Source organism: Schistocerca serialis, chromosome 3, assembly GCF_023864345.2.
Source record: "Schistocerca serialis cubense isolate TAMUIC-IGC-003099 chromosome 3, iqSchSeri2.2, whole genome shotgun sequence".
In the NCBI taxonomy this organism is placed as follows: Eukaryota; Metazoa; Arthropoda; class Insecta; order Orthoptera; family Acrididae; genus Schistocerca; species Schistocerca serialis.
The window spans coordinates 872,711,832-872,733,934 of NC_064640.1; the positions used below are offsets into that span (position 1 = coordinate 872,711,832).

General features: G+C 45.2%; 1 protein-coding gene across 1 annotated transcript; it reads left to right on the plus strand.

Annotated features, from left to right (window-relative positions):
• The first annotated feature begins 1,378 nt into the window (after positions 1-1,378).
• LOC126471282 (uncharacterized) lies at positions 1,379-20,307 on the plus strand. The gene is made up of 3 exons (XM_050099401.1): positions 1,379-1,628; positions 17,561-17,743; positions 19,505-20,307. Exons 1-3 carry the CDS (start codon positions 1,379-1,381, stop codon positions 19,876-19,878), a joined length of 807 nt encoding a protein of 268 aa, XP_049955358.1. The 3' UTR covers positions 19,879-20,307.
• The last annotated feature ends 1,796 nt before the right edge of the window (positions 20,308-22,103 follow it).

A 22,103-nucleotide genomic window follows, 5' to 3' on the forward strand; every position in this document is an offset into this window, starting at 1 on the left:
CCAGCTCACTTATCATATCCGTTACACTCTCTCCCCAGTTCGCAGTAATACAAAACGAACTGGCATTCTTCGGAGTTTTTCGATGTATCTGGTAAGGATCCCATATTGCACAGCAGTGTTCTAGCAGGATGGACAAGAGTAGAGTAGGCACTCTCTTTAGCAGACGTGTTGCATCTTGTAAGCACTCCGTCTTCAGGCCACGAGTGGCCTACCGGGACCATCCGACCGCCATGCCATCCTCAAGGAGGATGCGGATAGAAGGGGCGTGGGGTCAGCACACCGCTCTCCCGATCGTTATGATGATATTCTTGAACGTGATTCAATTGGCATCACGAGACTGAGTGCACCCCAAAAAATGGCAACAGAGCATGGCGGCTGGATGGTCACCCATCCAAGTGCCGGCCACGCCCAACAGCGCTTAACGTCGGTGATCTCACGGGAACCTGTGTATCCACTGCGCCAAGGCCGTTTCCACGCATCTTGGAAGTGTTCATCCAATAAAATACAGTCTTTGATTTGCTTTCCAAAACGTGATGTGATCGTGCCAATTTAAGATTTTCCCAGGTATTTAGTTGACTTGACATCCTTTAGATTTGTCCTATTCCTTATGGTCATACAATTGCCACTTTTCGCACCAATATGGTGTCTAAGTCATTCTGTAATTGATTTAAATCTTCTGACAACGGTTGATGACAGCATCAGTCACATTTGTCACTAGTCTAAGCTTCAAACTCCGTAATAACAGGCCTCGGAGGGTCCAACGGAGCCGACCGACCGCCGTCTCATCCTCACCGACAAGTGTTGCTGGATGCGGATATGGAGTGGCACGTAGTGAGCATACCGTCCTCTCGGCTGTTGTAAGTTTTCGTGACCGGAGCGGCTACTTCTCAGTAAAATAGCTCCTCAATACTGGGCTCGCATTCGGAAGGACGACGGTTCAGTCCCGCGTCCGGCCATCCTGATTTAGGTTTTCCGTGATTTCCCTAAATCGCTCAAGGCAAATGCCGGGATGGTTCCTTTGAAAGGGCACGGCCGACTTCCTTCCCCAACCTTCCCTAATCCTATGAGACCGATAACCTCGCAGTTTGGTCTCTTCTCCCAAAACAACCAACCAACCAGATCCTCAATTGGCCTCACGAGGGCTGTTGCTCCCGGATTGCCAACAGCTTTCGGCAGACTTAAACGGACACTCTCCCACCCCCCTCCGATGTGCTAGCAAAGCCTGACAGCGCTTAACTTTGGTGATCCGATAGGAACCGGTGTTACCACAGTGTCAAAGCCGTTGACAATCTAAGCTTAGTCACTTGCTAAATATTTTACCAAATTTAGTTGAGTACGATACGGGAGCATACTGTAATGCAGAGTTGAACGTTTGCAGATGTTCGTGTGGACAGCAGTAGTGACGCTGATGCTGGCTGGCGCCGGGTGGGCGCTGGAGCAGCCAGGCGCGACCGCGATGCCAGCCGTGACGGCGACCGCCGACCCCGCCAAGGCGGGCGCTGCTGCGGCGGCGCCGGCCACGGAAGACGCCTGGAGCTACGTGCAGACCTGCGCCGACCGGCCAGACGTCGCTACTTGCCTCGAGGAGAGCGCCGTGCTCGCCCTCAAGCAGCACCTCCCAGCCGGAGGTCAGTGGCGCTCTAAACTACACACCAGGAAAGTGAAGCAGTAGTTGAGAAGGTTGTAGCCTATACCTTATTAAATATCTAGGTGCATCGTTGGGAAGCGATTTATAGTGGAACGAGCATGTAAAGATTGTTGTAGGGAAGGCGAATGGACAACTTCGGTTAATTGCAGAATTTACGGAAAGTGTGCTTGTCAGTAAAGGATACAGTATATACACTACTGGCCATTAAAATTTCTACACCACGAAGGTGACTTGCTACAGACGCAAAATTTAACCAACAGGAAGAAGTTGCTGTGATACGCAAATGATTAGCTTTTCAGAGCATTCACATAAGGTTGGCGCCGGTGGCGACACCTACAACGTGCTGACATGAGGGAAGTTTCCAACCGATTTCTCATACACAAACAGCAGTTGACCGGCATTGCCTGGTGAAACGTTGTTGTGATGCCTCGTGTAAGGAAGAGCAATGCGAACTATCACGTTTCCGACTTTGAGAAAGGTCGGATTGTAGCCTATCGCGATTGCGGTTTACCATATTGCGACATTACTGCTCACGTTGGTCGAGATCCAATGACTGTTAGCAAAATATGGAGTCGGTGGGATCAGGAGGGTAATACGGAACCCTGTGCTGGATCCCAACGGCCTCGTATCACTAGCAGTCGAGATGACATTCATCTTATCCGCATGGCAGTAACGGATCGTGCAGCCATGTCTCGATCCCTGAGTCAACAGATGGGGACGTCTGCAAGACACCAAACATCTGCACGAACAGTTCGACGACGTTTGCAGCAGCATGGACCATCAGCTCGGAGACCGTGGCTGCGGTTACCCTTGACGCTGCATCACAGTCAGGAGAGCCTGCGATGGTGTACTCGACGACAAACCTGGCTGCACGAATGGCAAAACATCATTTTTTTTCGGATGAAACCAGGTTCTGCTTACATTATCATGACGGTCGCATCCGTGTTTGGCGACATCGCGGTGAACGCGCGTTGGGAGCATGTATCTGTCGTTGCCATACTGGCGTATCACCCGGCGTGATGGTGTGGTATGGGTGCCATTGGTTACACGCCTCGGTCACCTCTTGTTCGTATTGACGGCTCTTTGAACAGTGGACGTTACATTTCAGATGTGTTACGACCCGTGGCTCTACCCTTCATACGATCCCTGCGAAACCCTACATTTCAGTAGGATAATGCACGACCGCATGTTGCAGATCCTGACGGGCCTTTCTGGATACAGAAAATGTTCGACTGCTGCCCTGGCCAGCACATTCTCCAGATCTCTCACCAATTGAAAACGTCTGGTCAATGGTGGCCGAGCAACTGGCTCGTCACAATACGCCAGTCACTACTCTTGATGAACTGTGGTATCGTGTTGAAGCTGCATGAGCAGCTGTACCTGTACACGCCATCCAAGCTCTGTTTGACTCAATGCCCAGGCGTATCAAGGCCGTTATTACAGCCAGAGGTGGTTGCTCTGGGTACTGATTTCTCAGGATCTATGCACCCAAATTGGGTGAAAATGTAATCACATATCAGTTCTAATATAATATATTTGTCCAATGAATACCCGTTTATCATCTGCATTTATTCTTGGTGTAGCAATTTTAAGGACCAGTAGGGTAGCTACAGCTACATATATACTCCACAAGCCACCGTATGGTGCGTGGCAGAGGGTACCCTGTACCACTACTGGTCTTTACTTTCCTGTCCCACCCGCAAATACAGTGAGAGGAAAACGACTGGCCACACGCTTCCGTACGAGCTCTAATCTCTCTAATATTACCTTCGTGGTCCTTAGAAGAAATGTACGTTGGCAGCAGTGGAGTCGTTCTGCAGTCAGCCTCAAATGCCGGTTCTCTAAATTTTCTCAGTAGTGCTACTCGAAAAGAACGTCGCCTTCAGTCCAGTGATTCCCATTTGAATTCCCGAAGCATCTGCGTAATACTTATGTGTTCCTCGAACCTACCGGTAACAAATCTAGCAACCAGCGTCTGAACTGCTTCGATGTCTTCCTTTAATCCCACCCGGTGCGGATCCCAAGCACTCGAGTAGTACTCAACAATGGGTCGCACTAATGTCCTATATGTGATCCTTTCTACAGACTTTCCAAAAATTATCCGAATAAGCCGAAGCTGACCGTTCGCCTTCTCTACTACAATCCATACATGCTCATTCCATCTCATACTGCTTTGCAACGTTACGCCTAGACATTTAATCGACGTGACTGTGTCAAGCGGCACACTACTACTGCTGTACTCGAACATTACGGGTTTAATTTTCATACTCATATGCGTTAACTTACATTTTTATACATTTAAAGCTACTTGCCGTTCACCACACCAACTAGAAATTTTATCCTAATGAATGATATTATGTAGAAGTATGCTTTTAAAAGCAAATCGACCCGACAGCATTGTAGTTAGCTCTGCTTGAAACAACACCGCTCGACACCACTGTGGACTTTTGAAGCAACATGTCGTAGAAGGAGTAGTTTGTGACGTAAGATTGTCTCAGCACACGACTGCCAAATAATACCATTACGTTCACGTTTCTTAGAAAACAAAAGCTAGAAAAAGTTTACAGCTTAACATAATTATGTCTGCTACCGTACAGCACTCCCATGTGTCGTCATGGGATACTGCACATACGGTTACAAAGTCTATGATGGAACAATGCTTGTGCTCTGTTGATGAAGGTTTTGAAGTTCTAACCAGCCGATAACATCGCCGTCGGCTTGCGGTTGCAAGTAGTGGAGATGAATGGCAGACGTTGCGCCAAGGACTCATTTCAAACGCCGCTAGACTCGTCACGACAGGACATTTATGCGTCTCTAACGTAGGCAGCTGCACTACTACTATCTACAGAGTACAACTGATGCCATAGTCTCAGTTTACTAGCCACCACGATGGCGAAGAAGTCGGTCGGCTGGTTTGTGGGAAAACTGGGTCACGAGTGGAAGAGGGCGAAAACTTTGCCTCAGCGAGGTCCACATTCACGTGAAAGTTTGCATAACGTGAAAGTGCAGCCACAGGTGTTTTCTTTTTACTATTATTTGTCCAGGGGCCTCACACCCTCGTTTTGGAGGAGCGACTCCTCTCCTCCGAGAGAAAGAGCGCCAGTGTTTGTCAACCTCAGAGGAACGATAACCGGTTGTGTGGCTAGCAGGCTTTTTTGCTCGCTGTCGGTGGCGCGCAGCCAGTACTGCTCAGCCCGTCTTCTCAACCAGTTCTTCCGGTGTGCGCAACCACCTAAACTCGTCTCGCCGACTGTTTTCACTCCCGTATGCAACTTTTTCCGTGGAAAATATTTCTGTATGCATTTTTTAAACTGGTATTCAACAGGACAAATCTCTTCTCTTAAAACTTGCCTAGAATCTTACCTTTTTCAAAAATTAAGTTAACTGGAATTTATGTTGGCGATTATTTGCCGTTGCAGAGTGGTCGATAATTTCTCAGCTGTCTATGCCTTTACGAATAATGCTTTATCCCTGACTATTGAGGTTCCGATCTTCAGCAGATCATTGTGAAGAAATGGGTCAAAGCATTTCAGGGACATGGTTCGGTGTAATCTGTCCGTTTAGTCCATATAGGGTTCATACGGCAACATAGAGGTAGTCTATTCACACTCGCTAGCACAATGGACTCGCTTTCGGGAGGACGACGGTTCAAACCCGCGTCCGGCCATCCACATTTAGGTTTTCCGTTCAAAAAATGGTTCAAATGGCTCTGAGCACTATGGGACTTAACATCTATGGTCATCAGTCCCCTAGAACTTAGAACCACTTAAACCTAACTAACCTAAGGACATCACACAACACCCAGTCATCACGAGGCAGAGAAAATCCCTGACCCCGCCGGGAATCGAGCCGGGAACCCGGGCGCGGGAAGCGAGAACGCTACCGCACGACCACGAGCTGCGGACAAGGTTTTCCGTGATTTCCCTAAATCGCTCCAGGCAAATACGGGGATGGTCCCTGTGAAAGTGCACGGCCAATTACCTTCCACATCCTTGACACAATCCGAGCTTGTCATCCGTCTCTAATGACCTCGATGTCGACAGGACGCTAAATCCAATCTACCTTTTCCTTCTTCTCACTCGCTCCATACACGAATGAGATAGAAAGGAAATATCGAAGAATATCGTACAAATAGCGCTTTGCCACTGGCTGTAATGAACGACAATCTTATATTCCACAGTGGATGCAAATTGGAAATTTGTGGTAAGGTCTTATGGGGCCAAACTGCTGAGATCATCGGTCCCTAAGCCTTCGCTCTACTTAATCGAACTTAAACTTACTTATGCTATGGACAACAAACACACCCATGCCCGAGGGAGGACTCGAACCTCCGACGTGGGGAGCCGCACGGACCGTGACAAGACGTCTCAGATCGCGCGGCTACAGAGGATGCCTAACGTACGACCTAGCCGTGGTATTCGTCAATGCATTCAACTGACCTGGTCGGGAAGGAGCTTCATTAACACAATATTTCACTACCGTAAGATGGTAAACAGAAATGTCACTATTTCATAAAAATCATAACAGTAAAATCATCACAAAGAGAAGATATCTATATCAGTTTCGTCATCTTATGTCCTTCCTCATCTTACAAGGGAAGCAGCACGACTGGAGCGGCTAAAACCGAATAAAAATGATTTTAAAATGCAGAGGTGTTTCTGTTACATCAGACGTCAAAGACATTTAGCTGTAAAACTCTGCATTTTTTGTACAATCGATGTCTGAAGGTTAACAATCTCAAGACTACAGAAGCCCATGTTGCCGAAGAAACAACAATATCGTTTAACAGACATGTATGGCCAGCGGCTTGACAACAGCCATAAATGGGGTGGTATTTGGCAAGAAGCTAAAAATATGTTTGAAATATGCCAGTTAAGACACGCAGCACTTAAAGAGTCATACTTTCCAGCAAAAATAAAGGAAGTTTCTATGTTATACGTTCCCCCCTTACTCGTCACGGTAGTACCAATGTGGAGAGTCAATGAAATGTTTAAAACACACCTTAATGGAACAGGCTGAACACTCGAGAAAGGCGACGAGTGGACATACTACTTATTTTTTGGTGGCTTCGCACTGTAGTAGTCCAATATCGAAAGCCAGGTCTGTGCCACGAACTGTTGTATTCTGCTATTTTTTATAATCATTTCATTGAAATTCCACCTTTTGGCGTACTATTGCGATACTAAAGTGAACCAAATGTCTTAGCTAGAAGCGCGAGAAATAACTATTACTAATGGATGTAGCAAACCTTGGATTCTCTAGTTTCCATACCTGAGATTACTATTTAATTTCAAACAATTAAATATGGATTTATTTCCGTAACATATATTAACAAGTTTGTGTATATCGTACAATAAAAATTTCAATCCAGTTTCACTGGACTTCTTTCCCTAGGGACACATTAAGACTGTAGCTTAGCGAACACTCGAGGTCTTAAAGAAATATCTGTTTTTTTTTTTAGATTATAATTGTGTCTCAAGAACCGCAGCTTACTGTATTTTACTGGTTCCGTAGAATCAAAAACATGGCACAATGTGTGCAGTAGAGCATACGGGAGACATTCTGAACATGTTTCAGAAACCTACAGTAGGAGAATCGCGCAGTTACGGATTGCTGTTTGAAATACGTCCGTCCCACTACATTTTGAGTACATAAAATTTTGTAATTAAAAGCATACTTTCATCATGTATATTCCCTAATTTCACGGGTTATACGAATCAGAAACAACAAGTAAGTTAGGCTGCTTTACTAAAGATTCAGAATACTTTTTCCAGGCAGCGTTGTAAATGTTAAAGGCGTAGGACTTGGAGTGCTTCGATAAGACGCTACAGTCAGAAAACTAGCCGAGAACAGATTAAACAAAATGACGGTTTTTGTCAAAGCCATCAGTCTAACGTACCAGTAACTCAATAATATTCTTTATAGTTAAAATATCTAGAGGAATATTCCAGCAGCAGTCTTTACGCTATTTTATACAGTTGTAATGGTGGCTATCCGGTATATTTCTATAGGCCTCACCCAAGCAAACTGCAACAAGTGTAATTTGTAGCACTCTCTGGACATTCGATGTCACGGTCTGATAAATGGTAAAACAGCATGTTTAGGTTAATGGCTGTTATTACGCGACAGGGTGCATCTACGAAAGTGGGTATCGAGGAAACTTAGATGTAAAACACAACTAGTACTTTGGTGTCGATGAGCGTAAGTTGCAGAGCAGCATATCGCCATCTGAGCAACACCTAACTCTGTTCCGTGTTAATGGACTACAGGTGTTCTTTTTCCGCCGGTGCACCGAGTTGTAAGTGCAGCTTGCGAGCAGTTTCCTGTTACGGAAGGCAGTCCATCCCAGTACGGCACGTCGGCCACGGAAGTGCTCCTGAGAGCGCCTTCTAGAGTACAGGGACAGTCAAAGAGGTTAGCTTTCTTCTTCGTGTTGACACGCAGACTCTTCCGACTTCACACGTTGTAAGTACGTGTCCTTCCGACTCATAACCATGTCGCTGTGCACCGTGTGTAGCGAGAATGACTTGCTTCTCTCTGAACAGCAGCCCTCGGGGACAATGCGTCAGCGTAAAATGTTCGTGAAACGTGGCAACTTGTGCTGTTTTTCTGCAGGCTATTCGCCTGAGCGCCTACAGCGTAATGGAGTGTATTCTGTTTCATTCAAAGTCTGTTGTTGCCATAAACATTTTATGCCTGTGTAATGAGCCTCGTAGCGGTGGTGCCATAAGAAAAACTTTTCCAACTTTATAGCATGAATGAAAGGGGAAAACCTACCGCTTTACTGTAGAGACGAAAGTCTCACTGCGAAATGAATCGTTTATAAGCTGACTATAGTTCCTCTTACAAAAATGTGTACAGCAATTAAGTTTAAAATGAGGTGACAGAATGTTTAAGACAATAGACTCACGCTCGAAAGAGACGGGCTGGAAATCACCGCCCGGTCATCCATATTTAGGTTTTCCATGCTTTTCCTAAATTACTTGAGATAAATGGTAGGATGGTTCCTTTGCAATGGACGCGACGGATATCTTGCACCAAATATTTGACTTCATGATAACTTTAGAATGCGATAACCATACAGCGGATAATGTGGAGTGAGTATGTCCTTTGATTCAGAAGGGCAATAATCTGAAGGGAAACGCAGAATGTTATAGGTATGGTGCTAGATGCCTGTTGAGAATAATGACGTTACTGAAAACAATGATATCAGAGGAGAGCATTTACAATAGTTGTCCTGTCAAATTTCATTTGCTTCGATGCAGTACAAAATTCCATACTCTTACTTCCCGTATACTGACAAAGTATAAGACAGTCACTCATTTGTTTCTCTCTCACAGTAGATCGATATTAGCACAGGGTGGCGACAATTATACCACCTAGTCCTCCGAAGCTAAACACTTTTGAACACTAAGGATGCTGTATCAGCTGTTCTAATATGATTCCCTAAAAAATAAACCACTTCCCGAGCAACATTAAACAGGTCGAATAGCAGTTTCAAGAGCATTACGTCTAACAGAGTATGGAGAACAGAGTACGGAGAACTGCACTATTTTGTTCTTATTCGAAGCATGTTCCTTTTGTCGACTATGTGACACGTTTCATCTACTGCTTTGAGAAAATCACGGACAAAATTTGACCATTCTCAGTCATTCGACAATTAGTTTTGCTAGTGGCACATTCAGATTTTGATTATTGGCATAGTTGCAGGCTTGCCAAGCCGCTGTCGTATAGCCGTCTATTAACGGCAGCCAAAATTTTAGCACCCTGTCGTACATCTCTTCTAGTTATTTTCATCATCTTACGACTTCGTTTGTAACCTGCACACAAAGCAAAAGCAGGCAACAAATCCAACATTTGGCTCTCTCTGTATATGATTCTCCTGTTTAAATTCAGCAACAAGCATTTGACGTTCTGCGCTCTCCGATCACAAATTCTAAATATTTCCTAAATTCTAAAAAAATAAAAATAAATTATTTACCTTTGTCAGTGATAATATGAATACCATAAAATGTGTTCTTCAGTGATGTAACTAGCATGCTCAAAATTTTAAGAAATAGGTATGAAATGATAATGTGTGTACATACGTGAATTATTCTACCCAACCTTTGAAGCGAAATCATTATAAACGGGAAACAGGCTCATCAAGTAAAGTAATTATGACCCGTCTTTAGAGGGACCGCGGCCATTCGGAGCTGATTTAGGTAGGTCATTCATGGACCACTGTAGAGGGTACGACGTACTGTTCGGCTGGTGAGCCATGGTTGGAAATTGAATCTAAGTAATATTGGGTATTTACACGTGGCCCAGGCTTCTTCACATTTTGAGGGAAATGATTCAGATGGGATCATCCATTCAGTAAGATGGGAGCATCTGGTCTCGCAGTACGACAATACCTGAGTTGATGGTGTATTGCGCAGGCTTTGAGTCAAAAGCAGAAAACAACAACTGTAGTTCAGCAGTGACTGGACACTCCGTTATGTAAGTATTTTACGTTTGCGATTTACATGCAACCTCTTTCTTATTTCTGGCCTGCGCTCCTCCCCTCATATTGCAGAGGGCAATATCCGCTAGGCGATAGACTTTATCGTAAGACATTGGGGACGGAAATACCAGTAGCCGTTTACATACTTTGTTTAAAGAATTGTCATCTAATATCTTGCACAGACATGGAAAATAGCTTATAACTAAGCGCTGTGTGTTCCATATGTGGAATAGAGATAATTCAGAAATAAATTAGAATGAAAAAAATTATATTTGTCTGTAGCCAGCAGGTAGTAAGATGTGTAGGATAAAAATGTCATACAGTTTCTACCGGAAATGAAATGAACTGGAATAATGCGGTATTCTACTGCGTGATACTCAACGTATTCCCCGAGGGGTCTGTTGCTCAATTGACTGTGAATACTTCTTTGATATCCTCGCGATGCAGATCGAGAGAATAGAAGAGCTTCCACGATCTGTTGTATCTGTCGTTTATCAAATACGAGTCAGCGTCGCACCAGTTAGTCAAAGATTTAGAATTTTTTAAGTGACTGTGCAGGAAATCCGTGTTTGTAGTGCAGGGGCCCCGAGCTGAGATGAGACAGGTGACGATGAGAAGATGGCGCAGCGGGCGAGCGGCTGATTCATGTGGGAGCCGCGACTGAGGGCCGTGACCCAGAGAACACGCACCCCGACCGTTACCCGCCAGCCACTCTCCCACAGGCGGGATACCAGCACGAACATTACGCGCATTGCTCTTCCCCGCTCTCCGCTGCCCAGTCGATAGCGGGAAGTTAGGGCCGTAAATCTTGATCAGCAAGCAATGGATCTGGGTGTGTGGGTGTCACGAGGAGGTATCTAGCCTAATCTCTTCAGTACTTGGCCCAAAACATTCTGTAACACAGTCGTAACAAGGCATATTGCAAGCTGTAGCACATTTAGTCTGTGTTGGTATGAGACATGACTATTATTTGTGATCCAACTGATCGACGGTTTGTCCGCATCACCATTCGACACCGTCGAGCTACTACAATGAGGTGACAAAGGCCATGGGATAGCGAAACGCATACATAAAGATGGCGGCATTATCGCGTACATAAGGTGTAAAAGGGCAGTGCATTGGCGGTGCTGTTATTTGTACTCAGGTGATACACCGAAAAGGATTCCGATGTATCATGACCGCAAGACGGAAATTAACAGACTGAACGCAGAATGGAAGTTAGAACTAGAGGCATGGGACATTCCATTTCGGAAGACGTTCGGGAATTCAATATTCAGAGATCCACAGTGTCGAGAGTGGACCGAGAATACCACATTACCTCTCCACGGACAACGCAGTGGCCGACGGCATTCACTCAACGACCGAGGCAGCGTTTGCGTAGAGTTGTCAGTGCTAACAGAGAAGCAACAACGCGTGAAATAACCGCAGAAATCAATGTGGGACGTACGACGAACGTATGCGCTAGGAAGGTGATGGGAAATCTGGCGTTAATGGGTTATGGCAGCAGACAACTGACGCGAGTGCCTTTGTAAACAGCACGACACCTCCTACAGCGCCTCTCCTGGCCGCTCGTAAGCATATTGGTTGGACCGTAGGCGACTGGAAAATCGTGGCCTGGTCAGATGAGGCCTGATTTCGGTTGCGAAGAGCTGGTACTGGAGTTCAAGTGTGGCGCGGACCCCACGAAGTCATGGACCCAAGTTGTCAACAAGGCACTATGCGAGCTGGTGATGGCTCCATAATGCCGTGAGCTGTGATTACATGAATGGACTGGGTCCTCTAGTCCAACTGAACCGATCATTGACTGTAAATGGTTATGTCCGGCTACTTGGAGACCATTTGCAGTGGATAGCAGTGCGCCATGTCAGCAGGCTATGACTGTTCGCGATTGGTTTGAAGAAGATTCTGGACAGTTCTGAATTGGCCACCCAGGCCGCACGATATGAATCCTATCGAATATTTATGGGATGTAATCGAGAGGTCAGTTCGTGCACAAAAATCCGCAAAAAAAAAAAGTGTGTGATATCTTATGGGACTTAACTGCTAAGGTCATCAGTCCCTAAGCTTACACACTATTTAACCTAAATTATCCTTAGGACAAACACACACACCCATTCCCGAGGGATGACTCGAACCTCCGCTGGGATCAGCCGCACAGTCCATGACAGCAGCGCCTCAGACAGCTCGGCTAATCCCGCGCGGCTCAAAAATCCACCACGGCAACACTTTCGTAATTATGGATGGCTATAGAGCCTACAAGGCTCAATATTTCTGCGGGTAACTTCCAACGATTTGTTGAGTCCATGCGACGTCTGGTTGCTTTACGACGCTGGGAGAATGACGGTCGGACATGATATTAGGAATATCCATAACTTTTGTCAACTCAGTGTATTTTTCTGACGCATGCTGGTCAACAGAGATTAATTGAAGCTTTTGAAAATTCCATTGTGTAACTCATTTAGCATTTTACCAGGTCACACCAGATAAAGGTATATCGAACAGCATCATTCTGTTTACAGGTAACTGTCGGAATTTTTCAAATGGTTCAAATGGCTCTGAGAACTATGGGACTCAACTTCTGAGGTCATAAGTCCCCTAGAACTTAGAACTAGTTAAACCTAACTAACCTAAGGACATCACACACATCCATGCCAGAGGCAGGATTCGAACCTGCGACTGTAGTGGTCTCGCGGTTCCAGACTGCAGCGCCTAGAACCGCTCGGCCACTTCGGCCGGTGTCGGAATTGTTCTGACTGAGAAAAGCGGCGCAAATATTCCCATTTCATACTTGATATTACATTCTGTGATATCCCTCAGTGACATAACGCAAGCGAGTGAACAATTCCGGGACATGGGCATCGCTAGAAAATATCAGGTGGTAGATACTTCGTCTATGCTGAGCACGTACGTGATGATGTACGTGGTAGCAATACAGGCTGTCTGGCAGACAAAAGGAGCGCAACACCGAACACGCGTGCTGTGTCCGGCTTGGAACGTTGTCTGGCAGGCGCTCCTGGCCGCACGCATTCGAGGACGGCCGCTGCTGACAATGGGACCACGCACAGCTTCTCATTATGGACACACCCCGTTATTTGCATACCGGACTCTTACATCCGGACCTGTGACATGTATTTCCTCGCGAGCTAATGCAGTGCGGAAAGCGATTGAATGACAGAAGTGTGTAGGGATTGGTACATCAAGTTCCTTTTCGGGGGTTCGCTTAAAAGTTTAGAAATTTGAAGATGCACCGTATAAAGTGAACGACACTCTTTAATAAATCGTGCAGTCTTATATCTTTCCTTTAACTCGACCCGTGCAGATACCATTATTAACAACCGCGATACTTACTACCAAGGTGAGGCTTGCCAAAACTGAATAACTCCATGGCACGATCTGTCTTCTTGCAGTACCCATAGACATGCAACGTGCATATACATTTCATCCTTTTCTTTTGCTTAAAGTCAATTTTTTATTGTTAATGACTTCACGTACGTTTTACAGTAACATTTTATGCGACTGGATTTGTGATACCCCGTCGGAAAGGGCACAGTTCGTGGTAGTTCCTGGAAAGTCATCGAGTAAACAGAGTTAATATCTGGCGTTCCTCAAGGAAGTATTATAAGCCGTCTGCTGTTCCTGATCCTCACAAAATATTTAGAAGAATATCTGAGTAGTCTTCTTAGATTGTATGCAGATGATGCTGTCATTTACAGTCTTATAAAGCCATCAGATGATCAAAGCAAATTGCAAAACGATTTAGACAAGATTTCTGTATTGTGCAAAAAACGGAAATTGACTCTAAATTATGAAAAGTGTGAAGTCATCCACATTATTACTGAAAGGAATACGCCAAATTCTACTACACAATAAATCACACAAACGTAAAGCCTATAAGTTCAACTAATTAGTGATTACAATTACGAATAACTTCAACTGGAACGATAACATAGAAAATGTTGCGGGTAAAGCAAACCAAAGACTGCGTCTTATTGGTAGACCGCTTAGAAAATGCAACGGGACTACTAAAGGGACTGCTTTCAGTATGCTTGTCCGCCCTATTCTGGAGTACTGCTACGCAGTCTGGGATCCCGTCATATAGGATGGAACGGAGAACACTGCAGAAGTTCAAAGAAGGGCAGCTCATTTTGTACTGTCGCGAAATAGGGGAGAGAATCCCACGGAAATGATGCGCAAATAGCCGTGGGCAACCATTAAAACAAAGACGTTTTTCGATGCGTCAAGATCTCATTTAAATTTCAATCATCGACTTTCTTCTCAGAGAGTGAAAATATTTTTTTGGTGCGTACCTACTTATGGAGGAATGATCATTATAATAAAACAAGAGAAATCAGAGCTTCACTGAAATATTTAAACGTACATTTTTCCCGCGCATTATTCGAGAGTGGAACAGTAGAGACAGCCTGAAGGTGGTTCGCTGAAATCTCTGCCAGGTACTTAATTGTGAATTGCAGAGTAATCGTGTAGATGTAGAATATCAGCTCCAGAATTACTTGCGAATTACGAAGATTGTGTTGGAGTATGTAACGGAGTCTCACTCGATTTGTTACTCATCGCTTAGACGTATCGTGTCCTGCGACTATTGGACATTATATAACCCGTAGAAAATCAGTGCTCGATTTCCACTGAATCTAACTCTAAGACATATGTATTTGGATATTACTTTGGTACGTCACTGCTTTACAAACATCGTTGTAATTCATTCGGCTGTTGGCGAATATATGAAAACACCTCAGCAACTAAAGTATAAAAACTGGTTTCACTGTTCATAAAGTGAAGCCAAAGTCTACTGTTATCAATTCGTAATACGAAGTGATAAGAAGGAGAGACGAGAACAGGAGTTCAAGAGGAATATAAATGCTTTTTTCCATCTTTCTTGTAAAGAGAGCAACAGGTGACGAACAGTTGCGCAAGTATTGTGTCACTCTTGACGGATAAATTAATGCAGGAAACACATGACAGAATCTTTAAACTAAGCTATCCACAATATCTTGGTGTCATGAAAGTCAATTCCACGATTGTCAATGTCTGTTGTGAAAGAATAAACTTTCTCTTTAAACATAGGAGTGAGTCTAAAAACAATTCACCGTTTACCCGTGACACTCCAAATATGAAAGCCTTTTCCAGTAAACATTTTAGGACAGACTACAGTCACTCATACAGAGAATTTAGGAATTTCGGAATTTAGGAATTTCGTGCATAGTGTAATAGGTATCCATTCAAACGAATCTATGGCAACTGCCTTGCCACAGTGGATACACCGGTTCCCGTGAGATCACCGAAGTTAAGCGCTGTCGGGCGAGGCCGGCACTTGGATAGGTGACCATCCAGCCACCATGGGCTGTTGCCATTTTTCGGGATTGTACTCAGCCTCGCGATGCCAAATGAGGAGCTACTCGACCGAATAGTAGCGGCTCCGGTCAAAGAAAACCATCATAACGACCAGGAGAGCGGTGTGCTGACCACACGCCCCTCCTATCCGCATCCTCAATGAGGATGACACGGCGGTCGGATGCTCCCGATGGGCCACTTCATATCATCAGTTCTATCGATCATATGTAATACAATATTTGCGATTGATGTCTTACCATAAAATGCCAATTGAGCCACGTAGTTTAAACAACGCTGATCTCGCTGCATGAGAATGTGATACACATTTATACACTTTCCACAGCATCGTATTTTATACAGACTGTCCGTCAATCATAGGATCTATCGTTCTTAAGTACTGTATGTTCATTATTCTGTTTTTCTTCTCCGGAGATGAGAATAATACATACTACACTCCTGGAAATTGAAATAAGAACATCGTGAATTCATTGTCCCAGGAAGGGGAAACTTTATTGACACATTCCTGGGGTCAGATACATCACATGATCACACTGACAGAACCACAGGCACATAGACACAGGCAACAGAGCATGCACAATGTCGGCACTAGTACAGTGTATATCCACCTTTCGCAGCAATGCAGGCTGCTGTTCTCCCATGGAGACGATCGTAGAGATGCTGGATGTAGTCCTGTGGAACGGCTTGCCATGCCATTTCCACCTGGCGCCTCAGTTGGACCAGCGTTCGTGTTGGACGTGCAGACCGCGTGAGACGACGCTTCATCCAGTCCCAAACATGCTCAATGGGGGACAGATCCGGAGATCTTGCTGGCCAGGGTAGTTGACTTACACCTTCTAGAGCACGTTGGGTGACACGGGATACATGCGGACGTGCATTGTCCTGTTGGAACAGCAAGTTCCCTTGCCGGTCTAGGAATGGTAGAAAGATGGGTTCGATGACGGTTTGGATGTACCGTGCACTATTCAGTGTCCCCTCGACGATCACCAGTGGTGTACGGCCAGTGTAGGAGATCGCTCCCCACACCATGATGCCGGGTGTTGGCCTTGTGTGCCTCGGTCGTATGCAGTCCTGATTGTGGCGCTCACCTGCACGGCGCCAAACACGCATACGACCATCATTGGCACCAAGGCAGAAGCGACTCTCATCGCTGAAGACGACACGTCTCCATTCGTCCCTCCATTCACGCCTGTCGCGACACCACTGGAGGCGGGCTGCACGATGTTGGGGCGTGAGCGGAAGACGGCTTAACGGTGTGCGGGACCGTAGCCCAGCTTCATGGAGACGGTTGCGAATGGTCCTCGCCGATACCCCAGGAGCAACAGTGTCCCTAATTTGCTGGGAAGTGGCGGTGCGGTCCCCTACGGCACTGCGTAGGATCCTACGGTCTTGGCGTGCATCCGTGCATCGCTGCGGTCCGGTCCCAGGTCGACGGGCACGTGCACCTTCCGCCGACCACTGGCGACAACATCGATGTACTGTGGAGACCTCACGCCCCACGTGTTGAACAATTCGGTGGTACATCCACCTGGCCTCCCGCATGCCCACTATACGCCCTCGCTCAAAGTCCGTCAACTGCACATACGGTTCACGTCCACGCTGTCGCGGCATGCTACCAGTGTTAAAGACTGCGATGGAGCTCCGTATGCCACGGCAAACTGGCTGACACTGACGGCGGCGGTGCACAAATGCTGCGCAGCTAGCGCCATTCGACGGCCAATACCGCGGTTCCTGGTGTGTCCGCTGTGCCGTGCGTGTGATCATTGCTTGTACAGCCCTCTCGCAGTGTCCGGAGCAAGTATGGTGGGTCTGACACACCGGTGTCAATGTGTTCTTTTTTCCATTTCCAGGAGTGTATATAGGTTGCTATAAAGCTCCTGTTTTCATTTTTCGTAAATAAAGGAACAACTCAATGTGCTTCTATCAGAAGCACGAACACGGGTCAGTGTTACTCCACCGTCAGGCGCATACGTCATTTGACTGAACCATTCCGAGACTCCTACTTTCTGTATAATAGCGCCGGTGCTGGGGATGACTTGAGGTTTGTATTCAATTTCCAGGTGCCCGCAGCGAGTCAGAAGAGGAAGACGACGATGAGCACGGCCTGCTGGACCTGTTGTCCCTGGGCATGTCGAGGCTCTTCCAGGACGGCGACGAGGAAGGTGGCCTGTCCAAGGAGGACGACGAAGAGGAGGGCAGCGAGCAACAAGAATCCCAGGAGGCCGGCAGGCAGATCGACGAAGGTACGCAGTGGTTTCAGTCTGTGTAGGTGCCAAGATACCAGTGTAGGATCCATTCCAACAAACGTTGTAAATCATGAACTCGACGTTCATTGTTTCGTTAACACGTTGCCTTTGTCTTATTAACCTTCTTCGGTAGAAACTATGACTCTGAAACCAATGAAAAACTTTTCCCATTGGCTCGTATCACGATCCTACCAAAGGGAATATTTTATGAGCTTAATACTCCTCGGTGATGATTCTGCCCTTGTGTGTATAAGAGCACCACACCGAGAGAATGCCAGAAACGTTAGCCATGACTCTTCCAGATAGAAGAATTTTTGGTTTCTTTGTCTCACATTGTTCAGAATATACCATCATCAATGTCGTGTAATGATAAATACATGTTTATGTTTGATTTAGTGTTATGAAATGTTGGAGAAATTCGATAGAATTATGTTTAAATAATCCTAAACACCCTTGAGCGATGTTCATTTCATTGTGTTTCCGATCAGCTGTTCGAAGACGCGACACTTTTCGGCTGCGAAGAATTGTCATTCCAAAGTGGTCGTGAAACATGTGAAGTAGATGACCTATTAACGTATTTTAAATGCCAGCGAGATCGTGTACTACTCTATAATCAAATAGAGCGTTGTGAATTTTTGCTCCAATCTCGTCAGCCGTTCACATTTTTGGACAGCCTGACCGTCGTCATATTCAATGAATGCACGGCCACTCTTAAATTCAGTCATCATCATCAGTTCTGCTATATTATCAGGTTATTTGCGTCTCCATCTCATGCGGTCCATTGATTCCATCTCAATGTCGGTATGTATGCTGCCCTCCATCACATTAGCCAAGATTTTAAATCTCTACTTCGGTCGCCTCCTCTTCCCTTCCACATATCTCTACTTCCGTCGCCTCCTCTTTCCTTCTACAACCCTTCTAAGACTATTTTTATAAGCCCCTCTTTCATTCTTAATATATGTTCAAACCAGTTTCGTTTCCTTCTTTTTGTTACATCCAGCAATTTTCTTTGTTCTCCGACTCTTCACAGTACCTCTTCATTTTGCACTCTGTCTTTCTAGCTTACTCTTTCCATCCTCCGGCATGTCCACATTTTAAAGGCCTCCAGCCTGGCTATATCTTTCGCCCTCATTGTCCCTGTTTTAGGATCATACAGGAGGGCACTTCGTACAAAACATTTTATTAGCCTTTTCCTTAAAGCTGTGTCCACATTCCTGCAGAAAATTCTCCTTTTCTTATAAAATACCTCTTTCACCATTGATATTCTGGTTTTAATTTCTATTCTACTCTTCCAGTGGGTTTCTATCCTGCTTCAAAGGTATTTAAAGCTTTGCACATGTTCTAATACTTCTCCATTCATCATTATCTCTACCTTTGTATTTCCTCCCAGCGTATTACTTTTGTTTCCTTCCTATTTATTTGTATTCCATATATCTTCCCTTTAGCTTCAGTAGTCCTCATTTTAATCGTATGAAGGGCAATAATCCTTGAATGTGTAATGTATTTCGTTCGTCAGATTATTTGAGGTTAAACCTCCGTAAATGGCGTACTTTGTAATGAAACTTTACCCCTTTGTAACGATCACATTAACAGTAGATTGCTCGAAAGAAACCTTACTGCTAAAGAGTTGTACATTCCACAATCGTAGTATTTCGGCTACAATCGGGTCTCACTGGGATAGTCCTTACCCTTTTTCGTAAAGCAATTGAAGCTGGTGCTGAAGGAAAGCGAATGAAACCCGTCACATTCTTTTTTCAGCCCGAGGCAAGAAGAAGAAGAAGAAGGAGGCGCTGATGAAGCTCTTCATGCTGGGCATGCTCATCAAGTCGAAGATCAGCTTGCTGATGGGCGCGCTCGGCACGATCCTGCAGCTGAAATTCCTGGGCCTGGCCGTGCTGAACCTGCTGGTTGGGCTGTTCCGGCTGTGGCTCGAGTGGCTGAACAAGAAGACGCCGCAGAAGGTGATCTACTACGAGCACGCGCAGCACCAGCACCACTACGAGCACGAGCACCACTACGACGACGAGAACAAGGGCGGCTGGTCCGGGCTCTGGAGCCGCAGCATCGACGGACAGCCCGCCGACGCGCACGCCATGGCCTACTCGGCGCACCAGCCCGCCTCCGGCAACTGAGCTCCGCTGCCACCACACTGCCCACGGCGCATCGGAAGGCCGAACAAATAAACCCCTAACAATCTTTACTAAACTCACGGTTATCGTATAGTTTCCCTTTAGTTGTCGCGTCACGTCACGACCCCGTTGCTGAACACAAGACAGCACTCACCTTCCGCGTCCGAGGGAGCATCACAGATTACATTATCAGTGACAGCACTGATACATTAAGGAGAAACAGCTCCAGTACCTCAGTCTCCAACATTTACGTATCATTATAGCAGTATCGCCAGTATAAAACTCCACAAATACTTCCAAAGGATTATGTTTATTTATTTATTTATTTATTTATTTATTACATTCAGTCAAGTATTCCAAGAACGAATATTTTTAACACTTAACAATGAGCTTTCAGCTTCTTTCATTTTGTGATATATTTATGAAGCATGAATGGAATGATTATACACTAATGTGAAAGTTAATCATTCTTATTTATTTTTAATGTATAAAATAATTTATTGCTTGTATGAATGCATTTTAATAAAAAAATTTGAAAATATAAATTTTCTTTCAAAAAATTAAGTTGTTGAATCCTAATAACGTTAGGCACCCCACACTATAACTTTCAACTCATTTCCCTGCTTTCAAAACTGAATTACTGTGACATCTACAGCTATAATCTGAAAAACATTATGAAGAGCATGGTTGACGGTGCTTCCTACTGTACCACATACTAAAGTTTGTTCAAATGTGTGTGAAATCTTATGGGACTTAACTGCTAGGGTCATCTGTCCCTAAGCTTACACATTACTTAACCTAAGGTATCCTAAGGACAAACACACACGCCCATGCCCGAGGGAGGACTCTAACCTCCGCCAGGCCTAGCCGCACAGTCCATGACTGCAGCGCCTAAGACCGCTCGGCTAATCCTCCGCGGCTACTAAAGTTTCTTGCTGTTTCATTCGCATATGGATTGCAGAGACTATGATGTTCAAATGCCTCTGTACGTGTTGTTAGTAGGTCAAATTTTTTTCTTCCCAGATCCTACTGGAGCGATACGTACGGGATTGTAGAATATTCCTAAATTCCTAACTTAATTCTGTTCTTACTTACTTACTTACATTTCTTTCCGTGTGCGACGGAGGAACGTAATCTCTTCAAAAACTGCAGCTTTAATTGCCTTGTCATTGCATAAAACTAGATCTACCGCTGTGTAAGTAAATTCCACCCTTGGGCAAATGAGCATATATTCAGTCTTTCGTGTTTCCCCGCATTCACACTGGCCATCTTAACCATTTTTACTTTACATTTTACGACTCCTGATTCTTAATCTATTCAGTGCTCACTATACTGTAATTGCTGCCTTTGCAAGATTTCCTTTTTGAGGTGTGGGTTTGAATTTTGCAGAGAGTCCAAAAATAAAGATGCATGGCTGGTCTCAGGTCGACCTTCTAGCGGTGCTATCAGTTGGATTATGCTCTTCCTCGATTTAAGACGATTTGGAGACGCCTCCAATACTGGTGTTGAATATTCTCTGGCTGCAAGATGGTAGATGGCTCTGAGCACTATGGGGCTTAACATCTGAGGTCATCAGTCCCCTAGAACTTACAACTACTTAAACCTAACTAACCTAAGGACATCACACACATCCATGCCCGAGGCAGGATTCGAACCTGCAACCGTAGCGGTCGCGCGGTTCCAGACTGAAGCGCCTAGAACCGTCCGGCCACACCGGCCGGCTCTGGCTGCAAAACAGAGTCTCACTGCTGATAGTCGAAGAAATTCATCTGAGCTCTCCTTGTTGATCCAGTCAGTTTCTAACAATATTGTTTCTTGCACATACTTTTCCTTTAAACTCAGTGCTGTGTTTCTTTTTTTAAATGACAGTGGACAGTCTAGAATGATTCCGAATTATTCTGGGTTGGTGCAGTGGTGTCGTCTAACTCTTCTCCATTCTATTTCCAGATGTCTTGCGGCTTCTCTATTACACTGGTGGAATGCACATACACTGGTCCACAGTAGATTTTTTGCAGAAACCAAATAAGAGCGCCTTTATACATTTCAGTGCTCTGAACACGAATATCATGATTAAAACACTTTCCTAACTCAGTCGCACCGAATGAATGGGTATACTGCTACAATAAACTATAAGATACGTACATTAACTGAACTTACCTCGTTTATTCGCACCATTTCTTTGTCTTACACTTTCGGGTGCTGTCCAGAGCATTTCTTTGTAGCGCCCA